General features: G+C 41.0%; 1 protein-coding gene across 1 annotated transcript in view; it reads right to left on the bottom strand.

The window, feature by feature from the left end:
• Positions 1-508: 508 nt before the first annotated feature.
• CCDC39 (coiled-coil domain 39 molecular ruler complex subunit) overlaps positions 509-12,454 on the bottom strand; it is a 31,742-nt gene continuing 19,796 nt past the window's right edge. The window contains exons 14-20 of the mRNA XM_070945583.1: positions 10,420-10,543; positions 9,613-9,772; positions 6,888-6,994; positions 5,244-5,384; positions 4,895-5,074; positions 2,386-2,459; positions 509-719 (exon numbers count right to left, since the gene is read on the bottom strand). Coding sequence (XP_070801684.1) covers positions 572-719; positions 2,386-2,459; positions 4,895-5,074; positions 5,244-5,384; positions 6,888-6,994; positions 9,613-9,772; positions 10,420-10,543 — 934 coding nt within the window. The 3' untranslated portion in view covers positions 509-571. The remainder of the gene's footprint in view (positions 720-2,385; positions 2,460-4,894; positions 5,075-5,243; positions 5,385-6,887; positions 6,995-9,612; positions 9,773-10,419; positions 10,544-12,454) is intronic.

Here is a 12,454-nt window from a genome sequence, read left to right as displayed (position 1 = left end):
CAGGTCACTGGGTAGTTGACCAATAAGCAGGACACTTTTTAAGGTATTCCTGCAGGAAAAGTGGGAGTTCACAGGAATGACTTTGAGTTTAAAAAGAGTGTGCGTTCTTAGCAATTAGTAGCTCCCAAGCAGAGGAAAAAGAAGGTACTATATTGGAATTCATTCAATGACACCCCTGCTTTAGATGGTCCTGGAGAAGTTCTAGCAGCTGTTATCTTAGACATGTTTGCTGGGAATTATGGGAGTTCTCATTCAGCAACACCTGAAATTTAGGGGTGCTCTAGTTCAAATTCAAGTGGGAGGACTGAAAAAGTGTTAAATATACATTTCTAAATGAATTATGGAGGAGTGGTGAGGGTGTGGCTTTTTACAAACATTCTTACCAGTTTTTATTGTTAAGGCTTAGGTTTTACTATAAAAATAAAACTGAGTTCCTCCTAAAACATTTATTCCAAGTGAAAATAATTCATTCACTATTACATAAATTAATTTTAGTTGTGTAGTCAAACATGCTGTAGCTTAGCAGATAACTCTGAATTCTTAAAAACTTTGAATGCAACAGAAAAAAAAACTAATATGGGCTTTTACTACGAGAGGATGATGTGGGGCTACTCTGGGTAGAAGGATGAGAAGGTGGACCTGGAGGTTCAGGACTGGAGTCCATAGTCAGAGATACAACTTTGGCATGTGGGTGACTGGAAGATGAGCTCTTAAAGGACCTAGAAAACAAGGACGCAATTACATTACTCAAAAATCATGCAAGTGAAATACAAAATAAAACCCTATGTTCTTATCACCATAAAGAATGCATTGTCAAATTATCATATGAATGGTAAGCTATTTTAAATTTCTTCAGTTGCCAATGAAACCCACTTTTGCCCCAAAATGTATGGGAATGTTTCTGAACTCGACATCAGAGTCTGCGAGGATAATCGGATAAAACCTGTTAACAAGTCTGGTAGTTATTACACTGTTTTCAACATATTTAGAGTTCAATTTCTATGGTAGTTCCTGGATTGTTCCCCCCCCCCCCCACCTCCTCCCTATTTTTAAAGATGGGATTGTTTGTGTTCCTTTGCTTAACTAAGATACACTTTATCTATTCCTGGAGATTTACAATAGGTAGGTAGAAATATGATTGGGAAGTAGCTATTCCAAGTTTCAATCTTTCTCCCTCATACTCTTCACAATCATCTGGCCTATTTTGATTAGGCGCCTGTTTGGCCCAGTGTGGTTTCAGAAGGTTTTCTATATGTCCTGACATGTATTTTGGCCAAGACCCTCATTGCTGCTAGGAATGAGCAGGAGATACGAGTGCTGAACTGAATTGTGCCTGCATGGACTCTCTATACGTGGATCTTGTAGAGTGTCATGGTTTATTGAATAGCTCAGACATGAATCAACACAAGAGAAGTCCAGAGCACCACTGGAGGAAGGCAAAGATTGAAGCCAATAGCGCACAATATAGCGAACCTATATTGGGACTAACTGGCGATAAGGGTGGGAAAGCATACTCTGCTCTTTTTACATCTGCAGATAGCCACTTAGCCCTGTTTCGGGTGACCAAGTCCCTCCTTGGTAAGGAGAAGCTGGGGCAGCTCTTGGGGTGGGGGAGGGGGCTACTGTGAGGAATCTCAGCAAGTGTCAGTCACTCAACTTTATTCAGATCCTTTGAAAATGACAGGCAACCCTGTTATCTGAGAAGAGTTTGAGCGGGTTGATCCTGAGGAAGTGGACAGGTGAGCTTGGCCACCTGTGTGTTAGACCAATGCCTCTCCTAGTTGATTAAGGCTTTCTGGAAGGTGACATGTGCCTGGATCCAAGTGGTGGTTAAAGGGAGAGAGGGTGATACCATCTGCTTTGAAGAGGGGGTAGTGCACCTCCTTTTCAAGAGGTCATCTTAGACCCAGCCATGCTAGACCACTTTTGTCCAGTCTTCTACCTTCCCTGTTTAGGAAAGATTGTTGAGAGGTTTCAGAAGGTCCTGACTTAAGCAAATCAGGACCTTTTCCAGTCTGCATTCAGGCCAAGATATAGCACTGAGACCTTTGGAGAGCTCGGGACAGGTGTGCAATTGCCCTGTTATCTTGGATCTCTCAAGCAGTTTTCAGCATCACCAACCCATGTTATGGGCTAACTTTGGGAGTTGAGAATGGGAAGTCCTGTTTTATGATGGTTCTCCACCTTTTTCTGTGGCTGATTTTAATGGGTGTTGGGGGGGGAGGTTGAAATTGAGATCCCTTCAGTGTCTCGGGGCTTGTGTCTTTTCCCTCTCCTCCTTTAACAGCATAGGATGCAGTAGTATCAAGTCATGGGCAACCTCTTTATAATCCCGTCTCTAAGCATATTTGTGGCTACGTTATTTGACTCAGAGGTGTCACTCACGCGCTGGAAGTTGAGCCATGAAGAGTTCGAACACTGAGGTGAGAAGCGGAAACTGAAGGAAGATGTAATGAAGCCTGCCAACGAATAAATGGAGGATTGATGAAGTCTGCTATAAATCCATAGGAATAAAAACACTGCCTTTATTTTACAGTGCTAATTAAAATGGCTGCATTGCTTAGCAAAGTACTGAGTTATTCCAGCTTCTCTACTACTCTACCTTCATTTCTAATAATTCTACTAACTTTTTGCTTCATCTTTACTATGCTAAATTAAAATGAATATGGTTTCAAGTTGATTTATCACCAAGCAGAATTAGGGCATATCTGATATTGATGATACGGCAAGCTGCAATTATTGTAAAACAGAATCTCTTTCATTTCATAAATCAGCATTCCTCAATCTGATGGCCTATAAATACTGTGTGTTGAGGTTAAAGGTCCAGATTTTCCAGCCAGCACGAGGAGCCATAATGGCATAGTGGTTAGAATGCAGTACAGGTAGTCCTTCAGTTACAAATGTAATGGAGCCTGCCCATTCCATTCGTAACCTAAGGATTCGTGGGAGTGAATCTCGTACCTTGAACGGGATCACTCCCTCCTTTCCCCCACACACTTGCTAATCGAATGCGAAGCTCGTTAAGTGCATGAGGTATTTCAGGGTGGGGAAGGCCAGGGGGGGCCTAGTGATGGAATAGGCCATCTACCCAAGACCACCCAAGGCCTCCACGACCCACTGAAATACCTCATGCTCCCCACAATTGTTTTCCTCCCCCCAACCTGCCGCACCGGGTCACTTACCTTGTGAAGATGTAGCAAGCAGTCTGCTCTCCAGCCTCTCAGCTGCTTGCACCCCTCCAACTCGTCAGGCCTCCTCAGGCCTCACCCAGCATGTTGCCAGCCGAAATGGAGCTTCTGAGGGGCAGATGCACCTCTCAGAAGCTCCATTTTGGTAGGCAACATCCAGGACGAATGTTGCAGAGCCTCTGCGGTTGTTCATAAGGACGAATGTTGCAGAGCCTCTGCGGTTGTTCGTAAGGGCGAACAACTGCTATGGTGCTGCAAGATTCATAGTTTCGGAACTTGTTCATAAATGCTAGGGGGGCTTATCGCGTAAATTCAAACATTCACTAAGAGAATGCTCATAACCCAGGGATTTTATTTATTTATTTATTTATTTTTCATATTTGTATACCGCCCTACTCCCGAAGGACTCAGGGCGGTGAACAGCCATAATAAATACAAATACATATAGAAGTTAAAAACTATTAAGAAACAGATTAATTTAGGCTCAAAGATTAAAAAACATCCAAATTTATCTAAAGAGGTTTAAAACCCAATTTAAAAGACAGTTTAAAAGCCAATTAAAAAGGGAGAGTTAGGCCAGACCAGCTTGTTGGAATAGAAATGTTTTCAGGGCTCGGCGGAAAATGCGTAAGTCTTGGATGTTTCGTAACTCCGGGGGAAGCCCATTCCAGATGGTAGGTGCCCCCACAGAAAAGGCTCTCCCCCTGGGGGCCGTCAGTCGACATTGTTTGGCCGACGGCACCCTGAGGAGTCCCTCTCTATGGGAGCGAACTGGTCGGTGAGAGGCTATTGGTGGCAGGAGGCGGTCTCGTAAGTACCCTGGTCCTGAGCCATGGAGCGCTCTAAAGATAGTAACCAAAACCTTGAAGCGCACCCGGAAGACTACTGGGAGCCAGTGCAGCTCGCGCAGGAGGGGGGTTACATGAGAGCACCACATTGCTCCCATTACCACCCGCGCGGCCGCATTCTGGACCAGTTGGAGCCTTCGGGTGCTTCTCAAGGGGAGCCCCATGTAGAGAGCATTACAATAATCCAGGCGTGAGGTGACAAGGCTGTGAGTGACCGTGCGTAACGAGTCCCGATCCAGAAAGGGATGCAACTGGCGAATCAGGCGAACCTGATAAAAAGTCCTCCTGGCTACGGCCGTCATATGCTCTTCAAAAGACAGCCGTGAGTCCAGGAGGATGCCCAAGTTGTGAACCCCATCTGTGGGGGCCAACGACTCGCCCCCAATAGTCAGAGATGGCGCCAACTGACTATATCGGGACGACGGAAACCACAGCCACTCGGTCTTGGATGGGTTGAGTCTGAGTTTGTTCCTCCCCATCCAGATCCGTACGGCCTCCAGGCACCGGGACATCACCTCGAGGGCATCATTGGGGTGGTCTGGTTACCTGTACTGCAAGCTTATTCACTGCCAAGAGTTTGATTCTGACCAACTCAAGGTTGACTCAACCTTCCATCTTTCCAAGGTGGGTAAAATGAGGAGCCAGATTGTTGTGGGCAATATGCTGATTCTGTAAACTGCTTAGAGAGGGCTATAAAGCAATGTGAATTGGTATATAAGTCTAAGTGCTATTGCTATGATGAACACATTAGAGATACTTTTTAAAACTGATCCAGAGTGATATTTTCACACTTACTAAGGGACCAGCATATGCATTTTTGCATTAAATTAAGATTGATTAAAAGAACTAAAGTGATACCTGTCCAAAGTATTTTTGGAAGACTTTATGTAATTCTGGATATGCTTCTGAAACATCAATCAGCATTTTATCTACGTATTTGCTGAAGTCCTTCAGTGCACGAAGTTCGATGTCTTTTTCTTCTGGGGTTTGTAACTGAGTGTCCTTTAGTGTTCGGATTTCTCGGGTTAATCGGGAAACCTTTTTAGACATGCAGAAAAAGATTTAAAGGAGAATATTAGATGTTAAAATACCAGTTAACTTTTATATTAAAATGTTTTATTTTAGCTACAACCAATCATGTTTACCCTAACTATGATTTTACTGGGTTCTAAATTAAACTGAATATATTATAGTAGTTTAAACTAACCTGTTTTGAGACTCTTTCTATTCTGGGCTTCTGATCATCTATTTCTCTGATTAATTTCAAAAAAATTGCATGTTTATCTTTTATTTTTTCCTGGAGAAGGACCTCTTTTTTCACAAGAGTATCAAGATTATTTTGCATCGTCTAGAAAAACAAATGCATGTGTAAGTCTGTTTAGAAACTTCTTTGAAACTATCCAATCAACGATCACTATAACATAAAATAAATATGAATAAACACAATAGCTTGAATATGCATTACGAACTCTCTCTAGAAGATATAACCCAGAAACAATTAATAAAAACAACCTGCTATTTTTATTATTTTTTAGGTGAAGCTAAAAAAATTACTTTGTTCATATATCAACTTTGAAAACTTGCTTTTGATGGACTATGGCTCACAGATGGCGAACCTTTTCGGCACTCACGTGGAAACCTAACCCACTTGTTGGGGCCGCACTCCGTAAAAGCAGAATTTCTGGGTTCTAGTGCACATGTGCGCCCAATGATAAGTTGGCTGGCGCGCATGCACAGGCCAGTTTTCAGCCCTGCCGCACACGCGAAGAACAGCTTATCATCACACGCATGTGCGCCAGAAACCCAGAAGACAAACAGGTAAGGTACCACGTGCTGGGCAACATGGCTTCGTGTGCCACTTTGGACACATGTGCCCTAGATTCGCCATCACGGGACTATGTCAATACAAGTAGTCCTTGACTTACCACGGTTCATTTAGCGAACATTCAAAGTTACAGAAGAACTGAAAAAAGTGACTTATGATAATTTTTCACAGTTACGACCATTGCAGTATCCCCATGGTCACATGATCAAAATTCAGGCACTTGGCAACTCATATTTATGACAGTTGCAGTGTCCCAGGGTCACGTGATCCCCTTTTGTGACCTTCTGACAAGCAAAGTCAATGGGGAAGCAAGGTTCACTTAACAACTGTGTTACTAACTTAACAACTGCAGTGATTCACTTAAACACTGTGGCAAGAAAGGTCATAAAATGGGGGCAAAACTTACTTAACAAATGTCTCACTTAGCAACAGGAATTTTGGACTCCATTGTGGTCATAAAATCAAGGACTACTTATATCTATTTAAGAATAAAAATGTATAAAATATAAAATGCACATAAGTAACTGTATTTAGGCAGTTCTGGTGTGAGAGAAATGTATCATCTTTACACATTTGAGACTGCAGTTTACTGTCATATTTCCCACAGCATGAGCCACGGTGGCGCAGTGGTTAAGAGTGCAGTACTACAGGCTACTTCTGCTGACTGCCGGCTGACTGCAATTTGGCAATTCAAATCTCACCAGGCTCCAGGTTGCTAACTCTGAAAACGGCTTAGGGCTGTAAAGCACTGTAAAGTGGTATATAAGTGCTACTGCTGCAATTACTACTACTAAATGCCCACCTAAAATATGCAACCTGCACACTGATTTTGAGCTTAATTGCACCAGTCATGATGCAGATCTAAAGCCACCTGTAGGAATGTCGAAAAACAGCCCTTCTGTGACACAAGTCCAGCACTTTCATGTTTGTGTGATATCATAATATACAAAGAACGTAGACAGAATAGTGTTCTAAGAGAAAATAAATTTGGATCTGAAGAAAAGGATCTTCCAGTCACCTCTTTACCTGAATATCCTCTTGAAGCTCCTTGATCTGCCTTCGCTTATATCGATGTTTCTCATCAGTAGCTCTCTTTTCTTCTTCCAGTTTTGTTTTCTCTTTATACTCTTCACCTATGAAGTATTACTGGATATTGAAGACACTATGTGGAGGCTACTTAGGTCTACTTTCTAACATAATGAAATGGATACAGCTAGCCTGCAATAACACTTCCAATATGGAATACGTTATACAAACTTGCATTTGTATGCAAATGAATGGATGCAAATGAATGGATAATGCAATGAATTCAATGTCAATGGGCTTTTGAAGACATTTGAGCCATTACTTAATTATCATTTAGTTAGTTCCAGATTGTTTAGATAAACTTTCACTTTTTTAAAAAAAAATCATTTCCTTTTCATGCTTAACATTCTTTCAAGAAATCTTATATACTAATTATAATGATGTATGATCATAAATAATAGAGCCAGCAGAGGGAGCAAAAGCTAAAAGAAAATAGCTTTCCAGAACTACATTACTCTGAAGTTGTACTGTAGTATTAGGGCACTATGAATAGGGAAGATTTTGTATTTTAAATAATCTTTCAATTAAATACTTTCTGTCTCATTCTAAGTGCAGAATTCGCTGTCCTTCACTGTAAATATTTTTTATTCTTTTGGTAATACTTCATAATATGAAAAATTGCTTCTCAAATCAAAAGAAAAAGCTATTTGGCTAAAAGCCATTTGTATTTCAGTTCCCAGTACCATGTGTTTTTACAAGATTCTTTCTTAATAGGGATTTGGCGGGCCATATTAAGTTAAATATTTTTGAAACCTTTACGATCAACTCCTTCTTTCCCTGCAGTTGTGATTTACCCAACATGTTCATTTCTGGCTGTTTTCAAGTGATTGCACTGTGTAGACTTTAAAGAAGAATATTTGTAGCTCAGGATTGAAATGAGGGGTCCTTGGCACTCTCTGAGTTTGCTTGTTTTCTTTCTTATTACCCAATTAAGTAACATCATCAATGCTAGTTAATTCTATATACGTTATACATAACTAGCATTTTAGCTAGTCTAAGACATGAGAGCTAGTATAGATGGCCAAATACTAGTGAGATTATTCTCTTGGCAACTGTATATTGTAGACGTCAAAAGTATGGATCATCTATGCCTAGCACTGCCAAGTCACCAAAACAGCTTATGCTATATTGTATATATGCTATGTTATATTACTGCTTTATAATGCCTTGATAAGACCACATTTGGAATATTGCATCCAATTTTGGTCACAATATAAAAAATATGACTTTGGAAAAATGCAGAGAAGAGCAATAAAGATGATTGGGGGGGGTTTTGAAGGCTAAAACATATGAAGAACATTTGCAGGAATTGGGTATGTCTAGTTTAATGAAAAGAAGGAACAGGGCTGACATGATAGCAGTGTTCCAATATTGGAGGGGCTGCCACAAAGAAGAGGGGGTCAACCTATTTTTCAAAGCAATGGATGGAAGCTAGTCAAGGAGAGAAGCATCCTACAATGAAGGAGAAATTCCCTGGCAGTAAGAACAATCAACCAGTAGAACAACTTGCCTTCAGAAATTGTGAGTGCTCCAACACTGGAGGCTTTTAAGGAGGGACTGGACAACCATTTGTCTAAAATGGTATAGGGTCTCCTGCTTGAGCAGGGGGTTGGACTTGAGACTGCCCAGGTCCCTTCCAACTCTGTTATTCTGTTATATGTGATGAAGATTCCATCCTAATACATGTTGCAGTTAGGAGGAAAGGGGAAAAAAAGGTGGGGGGGGAGGGATGGTTGCCCAATCAAGCAGTTAAATTTATTTTATTTATTTATTTAATATAATTTGTATGCCGCCCTATCTCCGTAGGACTCAGGGCGACTCACAACAAAGAAAAACAAACCCAATAAAAACATAAAATACATAAATATGCATACATAAAATACATAAATGTATAAATATATAATTTAAACATATATTAAAACCCATTAAAATAATCAACCCCCCCACCCCCAGTCCAGGCTGGGCGATGTGAACAGCCATGTTTTTAATTCACGATGGAAGGTGCGAAGGTCCGGAGCCAATCAAAGCCCCAGGGGGAGTTGATTCCAAAGAGTGGGTGCACCCACAGAGAAAGCTCTACCCCTGGGAGCCGCCAGCCAACATTGTCTAGCCGACAGCACCCGCAGAAGGCCCTCCCTGTGAGAACACACCGCGCGATGGGAAGCCGTTGCTGGCTGCAGATGGTCCGACAAGTATCCTGGGCCTAAGCCATGTAAGGCTTTATAGGTCATCACCAGCACCTTGAATCTCACCCTAAATACTAACTAGTATTACTCAGTCCTGAAAATTATGAATGCAATTGAACTGGAAACATTCATTTGTAGTCTTTTACACCTGCACACATATGTATGTACAGTATGTATCTTTATCCAATTTATATCCTGCCCTTATTTCATCTACTCCAGACATATCCATACAACAGCTCTAGGAGATAAGCTATACTTTTAATAACGACTTGCCAAACGCTATCCAGAATGCCCATGGCTATCTTCTCCCCCAAAACTAGCATTGTATCACAACAGTACTGTCCTATTTGGATCTTTTCTAATCCCCAAGGGTTTATTACAAAGGCTACTCTGTTTACATATGCAGGTACCATACTCAATACAGCTCCTTCTCATCCTTCTTTGCTCTTATGCTTCGCACATAAAGCCATAATACTTACTTTTCTCTACAACTTGCTTGAATGAGTTCCTGTAGTGGCTGTTACAGTTATTAAGTACATGCAGAGTATTTTCTAGGGCTATACATTCTTTCTCAGCTTTTTGGATCTTTGCATCCAAGGTATCTCCTTCACGCTGAAGGTCTTCCTTTTCCTGGGCAGCCTTGAAATAATGTAAACATTTATGTTAAAAAGAAAAGCTGAAGTTACTTTGTGAGTAAATGTTTACGTTCTAAGTTTGTGCTTACTAACAACTTCTAATCTTATCTTCTGTTGGCCTCTTTTTCAAGTGTCTTCATTTTTCCAAGTGTCAGGGACTTTAACAATGACTCTTGCCTTCATGTTATGTATCCAATTTACGTATGTATCCATATTTAAGTTTTAGTTTTATTGTTAATCTTTCCACTGTAGGTAGTGTCTTACTTTCATTTAACACTAAATTATCTGTTCTTCGTGCAGTTCAAGGAATTCTCAAATATTTGCTCTAGCACCAGAATTCAAGGATTTAATTTCTCTTTAATAGCATTATTTCTCTTTGCTCAGCCTTCTTGATGGTCAATCATATTTTACAATCATATTTTTATAACTGAAATAAACCATGGAGTTCCTCCTACTTACTTTTGTTCTCAGAAAGATAATTCTTCACTTTAATTTTATCCCAACTTGTCAGTCTTTTTCTTAAGTAGCATCTCTTTATTTCATGGTTATAGTCAGCATCCCAATAATTTCCAAAAAAATTCTAAAATGTTTATAATTTCTAAAAAAACAGGGTTTTCAAGCTATCATATCAAATCCAAGTAAGAAGTTTACCTTTATAACATAATAAGCCTGAGTTTTCTCTTCTTCTCCTTCTGGAGGCATCATGACAATGGTAACAATTTCATATCTGCTTTTCAGTTTCGCAATTTTACTCAGCCGCTCATGAAATTCTGAACTAATTGAAGGAGAAATTGAAAAATAAGCCAACTGGAATGTTTGACAGGAAAACAGTGTTTTACCTTTTTTAAATGAATTTACAAACTGCATCAGCTGAGACTACACAGTTCTCAATGAGATGATTTTCCATAAAAAACTAGGTCTGTTTGTCCCCATTTCATTTTTGTAAAAAAGAGACAGAACATGGTTAGCAGTTAAGCTTGTAACTAAATTCTTTTCAATCAAATCTTTTAAAATCTTTGTAGTGAGCCTTCCTTTCATTTGATCCCGTGTCCTTAAATTCTGGCTAAAACATGGAAGCCTGTAAAACAAATTAGAGAAGGGCAACTGGGAACACATAATAATCCTTAACGGTGGTGGGATTCAAAATTTTTTACTACTGGTTCTGTGGGCGTGGCTTGGTGGGCATGGCATGGCTTGATGGGCGTGGCAGGGAATCTCCATTCCCATCCCACTCCAGGGGAAAGTTACTGCAAAATCCCCATTTCCTCCTGATCAGATGGGACTCAGGAGGCAGAGAATAGATGGGGGCGGGGCCAATCAGAGGTGGTATTTATCGGTTCTCCGAGCTACTCAAAATTTCTGCTACCAGTTCTCCAGAACTGGTCAGAACCTGCTGAATACCACCTCTGGTCCTTAATCATGAATGATATTAGAGGAAATCATCAAAATATTATTTGATAGTTCAACAGGATCAACATGTATCACGGAGGGACAAGACACAACATATATACTGCTTTATGGAGTATTTAAAGCATTATTGCTTTATTTAAAGCAACTCTGAGGAAGATAGTTTCTGCTTCCAGTAAGGCAGTTGATGAACCCTAAAGCAGAGTGAGTGATACAGCAGTAACTAAGGTGCACTCCCAATTCTCCCCACTTTTTCAATGAAGGAAAAAACAGTATTACATGGCAGATCTCTGCATCATGGGGATTCACTAACTATCTAGTGAATCTTACCCAGATATTTAAAGGTTGGCATTTCAGTCCTACAGCTGCAAAAGCTGCCCCCTGCTGATTATATCTTAATATTGCCACGGCTAGAAGAGAATGAGCAACAGCAGGAAACAACCTCAAATCAAATTATATGCAAGTGCCAATTAGTAATGTAATTATCAACGGAAAAACACAGAGTCTGCCTCTTTGGCGAAAGAGTAGGCTCCAGTCATACTAAATCACTCTAATTTCCTATTGCGTGGGTTGTGGATGGAGAAGGAGGGTGGGGAAAAGGCTGCCAGATCAGCTGGCTGAGTTGTTCATTTCCCAGTTGGGTTTAACCACCCGCTGCACACAGAGTCTTATTTCTTGTTATTTAAAGTTGGAGGAAACGGGGCTTTCTAGACCCTAACTTATGACTGGTAATTTCCTGTCAAGTGTTTTAGATTCTTTTCTGTTTTACATTTAAGAGAATTCCACAGGAGCGAATTTTGAGAGTAAGCATCTGCTTCTGCCATACAGGTAGTCCTTGACTTGCAATAGTTCATTTAGTTCAAACACCATTTGAAGTTACAACAGGCACTAAAAAAAGTGACTTATGGCCTTTTTCCACACTTTTGACCATTGCAGCATCCCCATGGTCACTAGGATTTACATTCAGACGCTTGACTACTGGTTCATATTTATGTTGCACCGGTTGGCGGGGTTGGGGGTGGGGGGCACCGTTCTGCAGTGGTTCTCCTCCTACCTCTCTGACCGGTCGCAATCTGTGTTGACGGGGGGGCAGCGGTCGACCCCGAGGCACCTTGCTTGTGGGGTGCCACAAGGGTCGGTCCTCTCGCCCCTTCTGTTCAACATTTATGTAAAGCCGCTGGGTGAGATCATCCGTGGCTTCGGGGTGGAGTTCCATCAGTACGCTGATGACACCCAGCTGTACATCTCCACCCCAGGCCACCCCAACGATGCCCTTGAA

Source organism: Pituophis catenifer, unplaced genomic scaffold (assembly GCF_029215685.1).
Source record: "Pituophis catenifer annectens isolate HBS135680 unplaced genomic scaffold, rPitCat1.0.hap2 SCAF_6, whole genome shotgun sequence".
Lineage (NCBI taxonomy): Eukaryota > Metazoa > Chordata > Lepidosauria > Squamata > Colubridae > Pituophis > Pituophis catenifer.
Note: the sequence above shows the minus strand (reverse complement) of the source record. Positions and strands in the feature narration are given on the sequence as shown.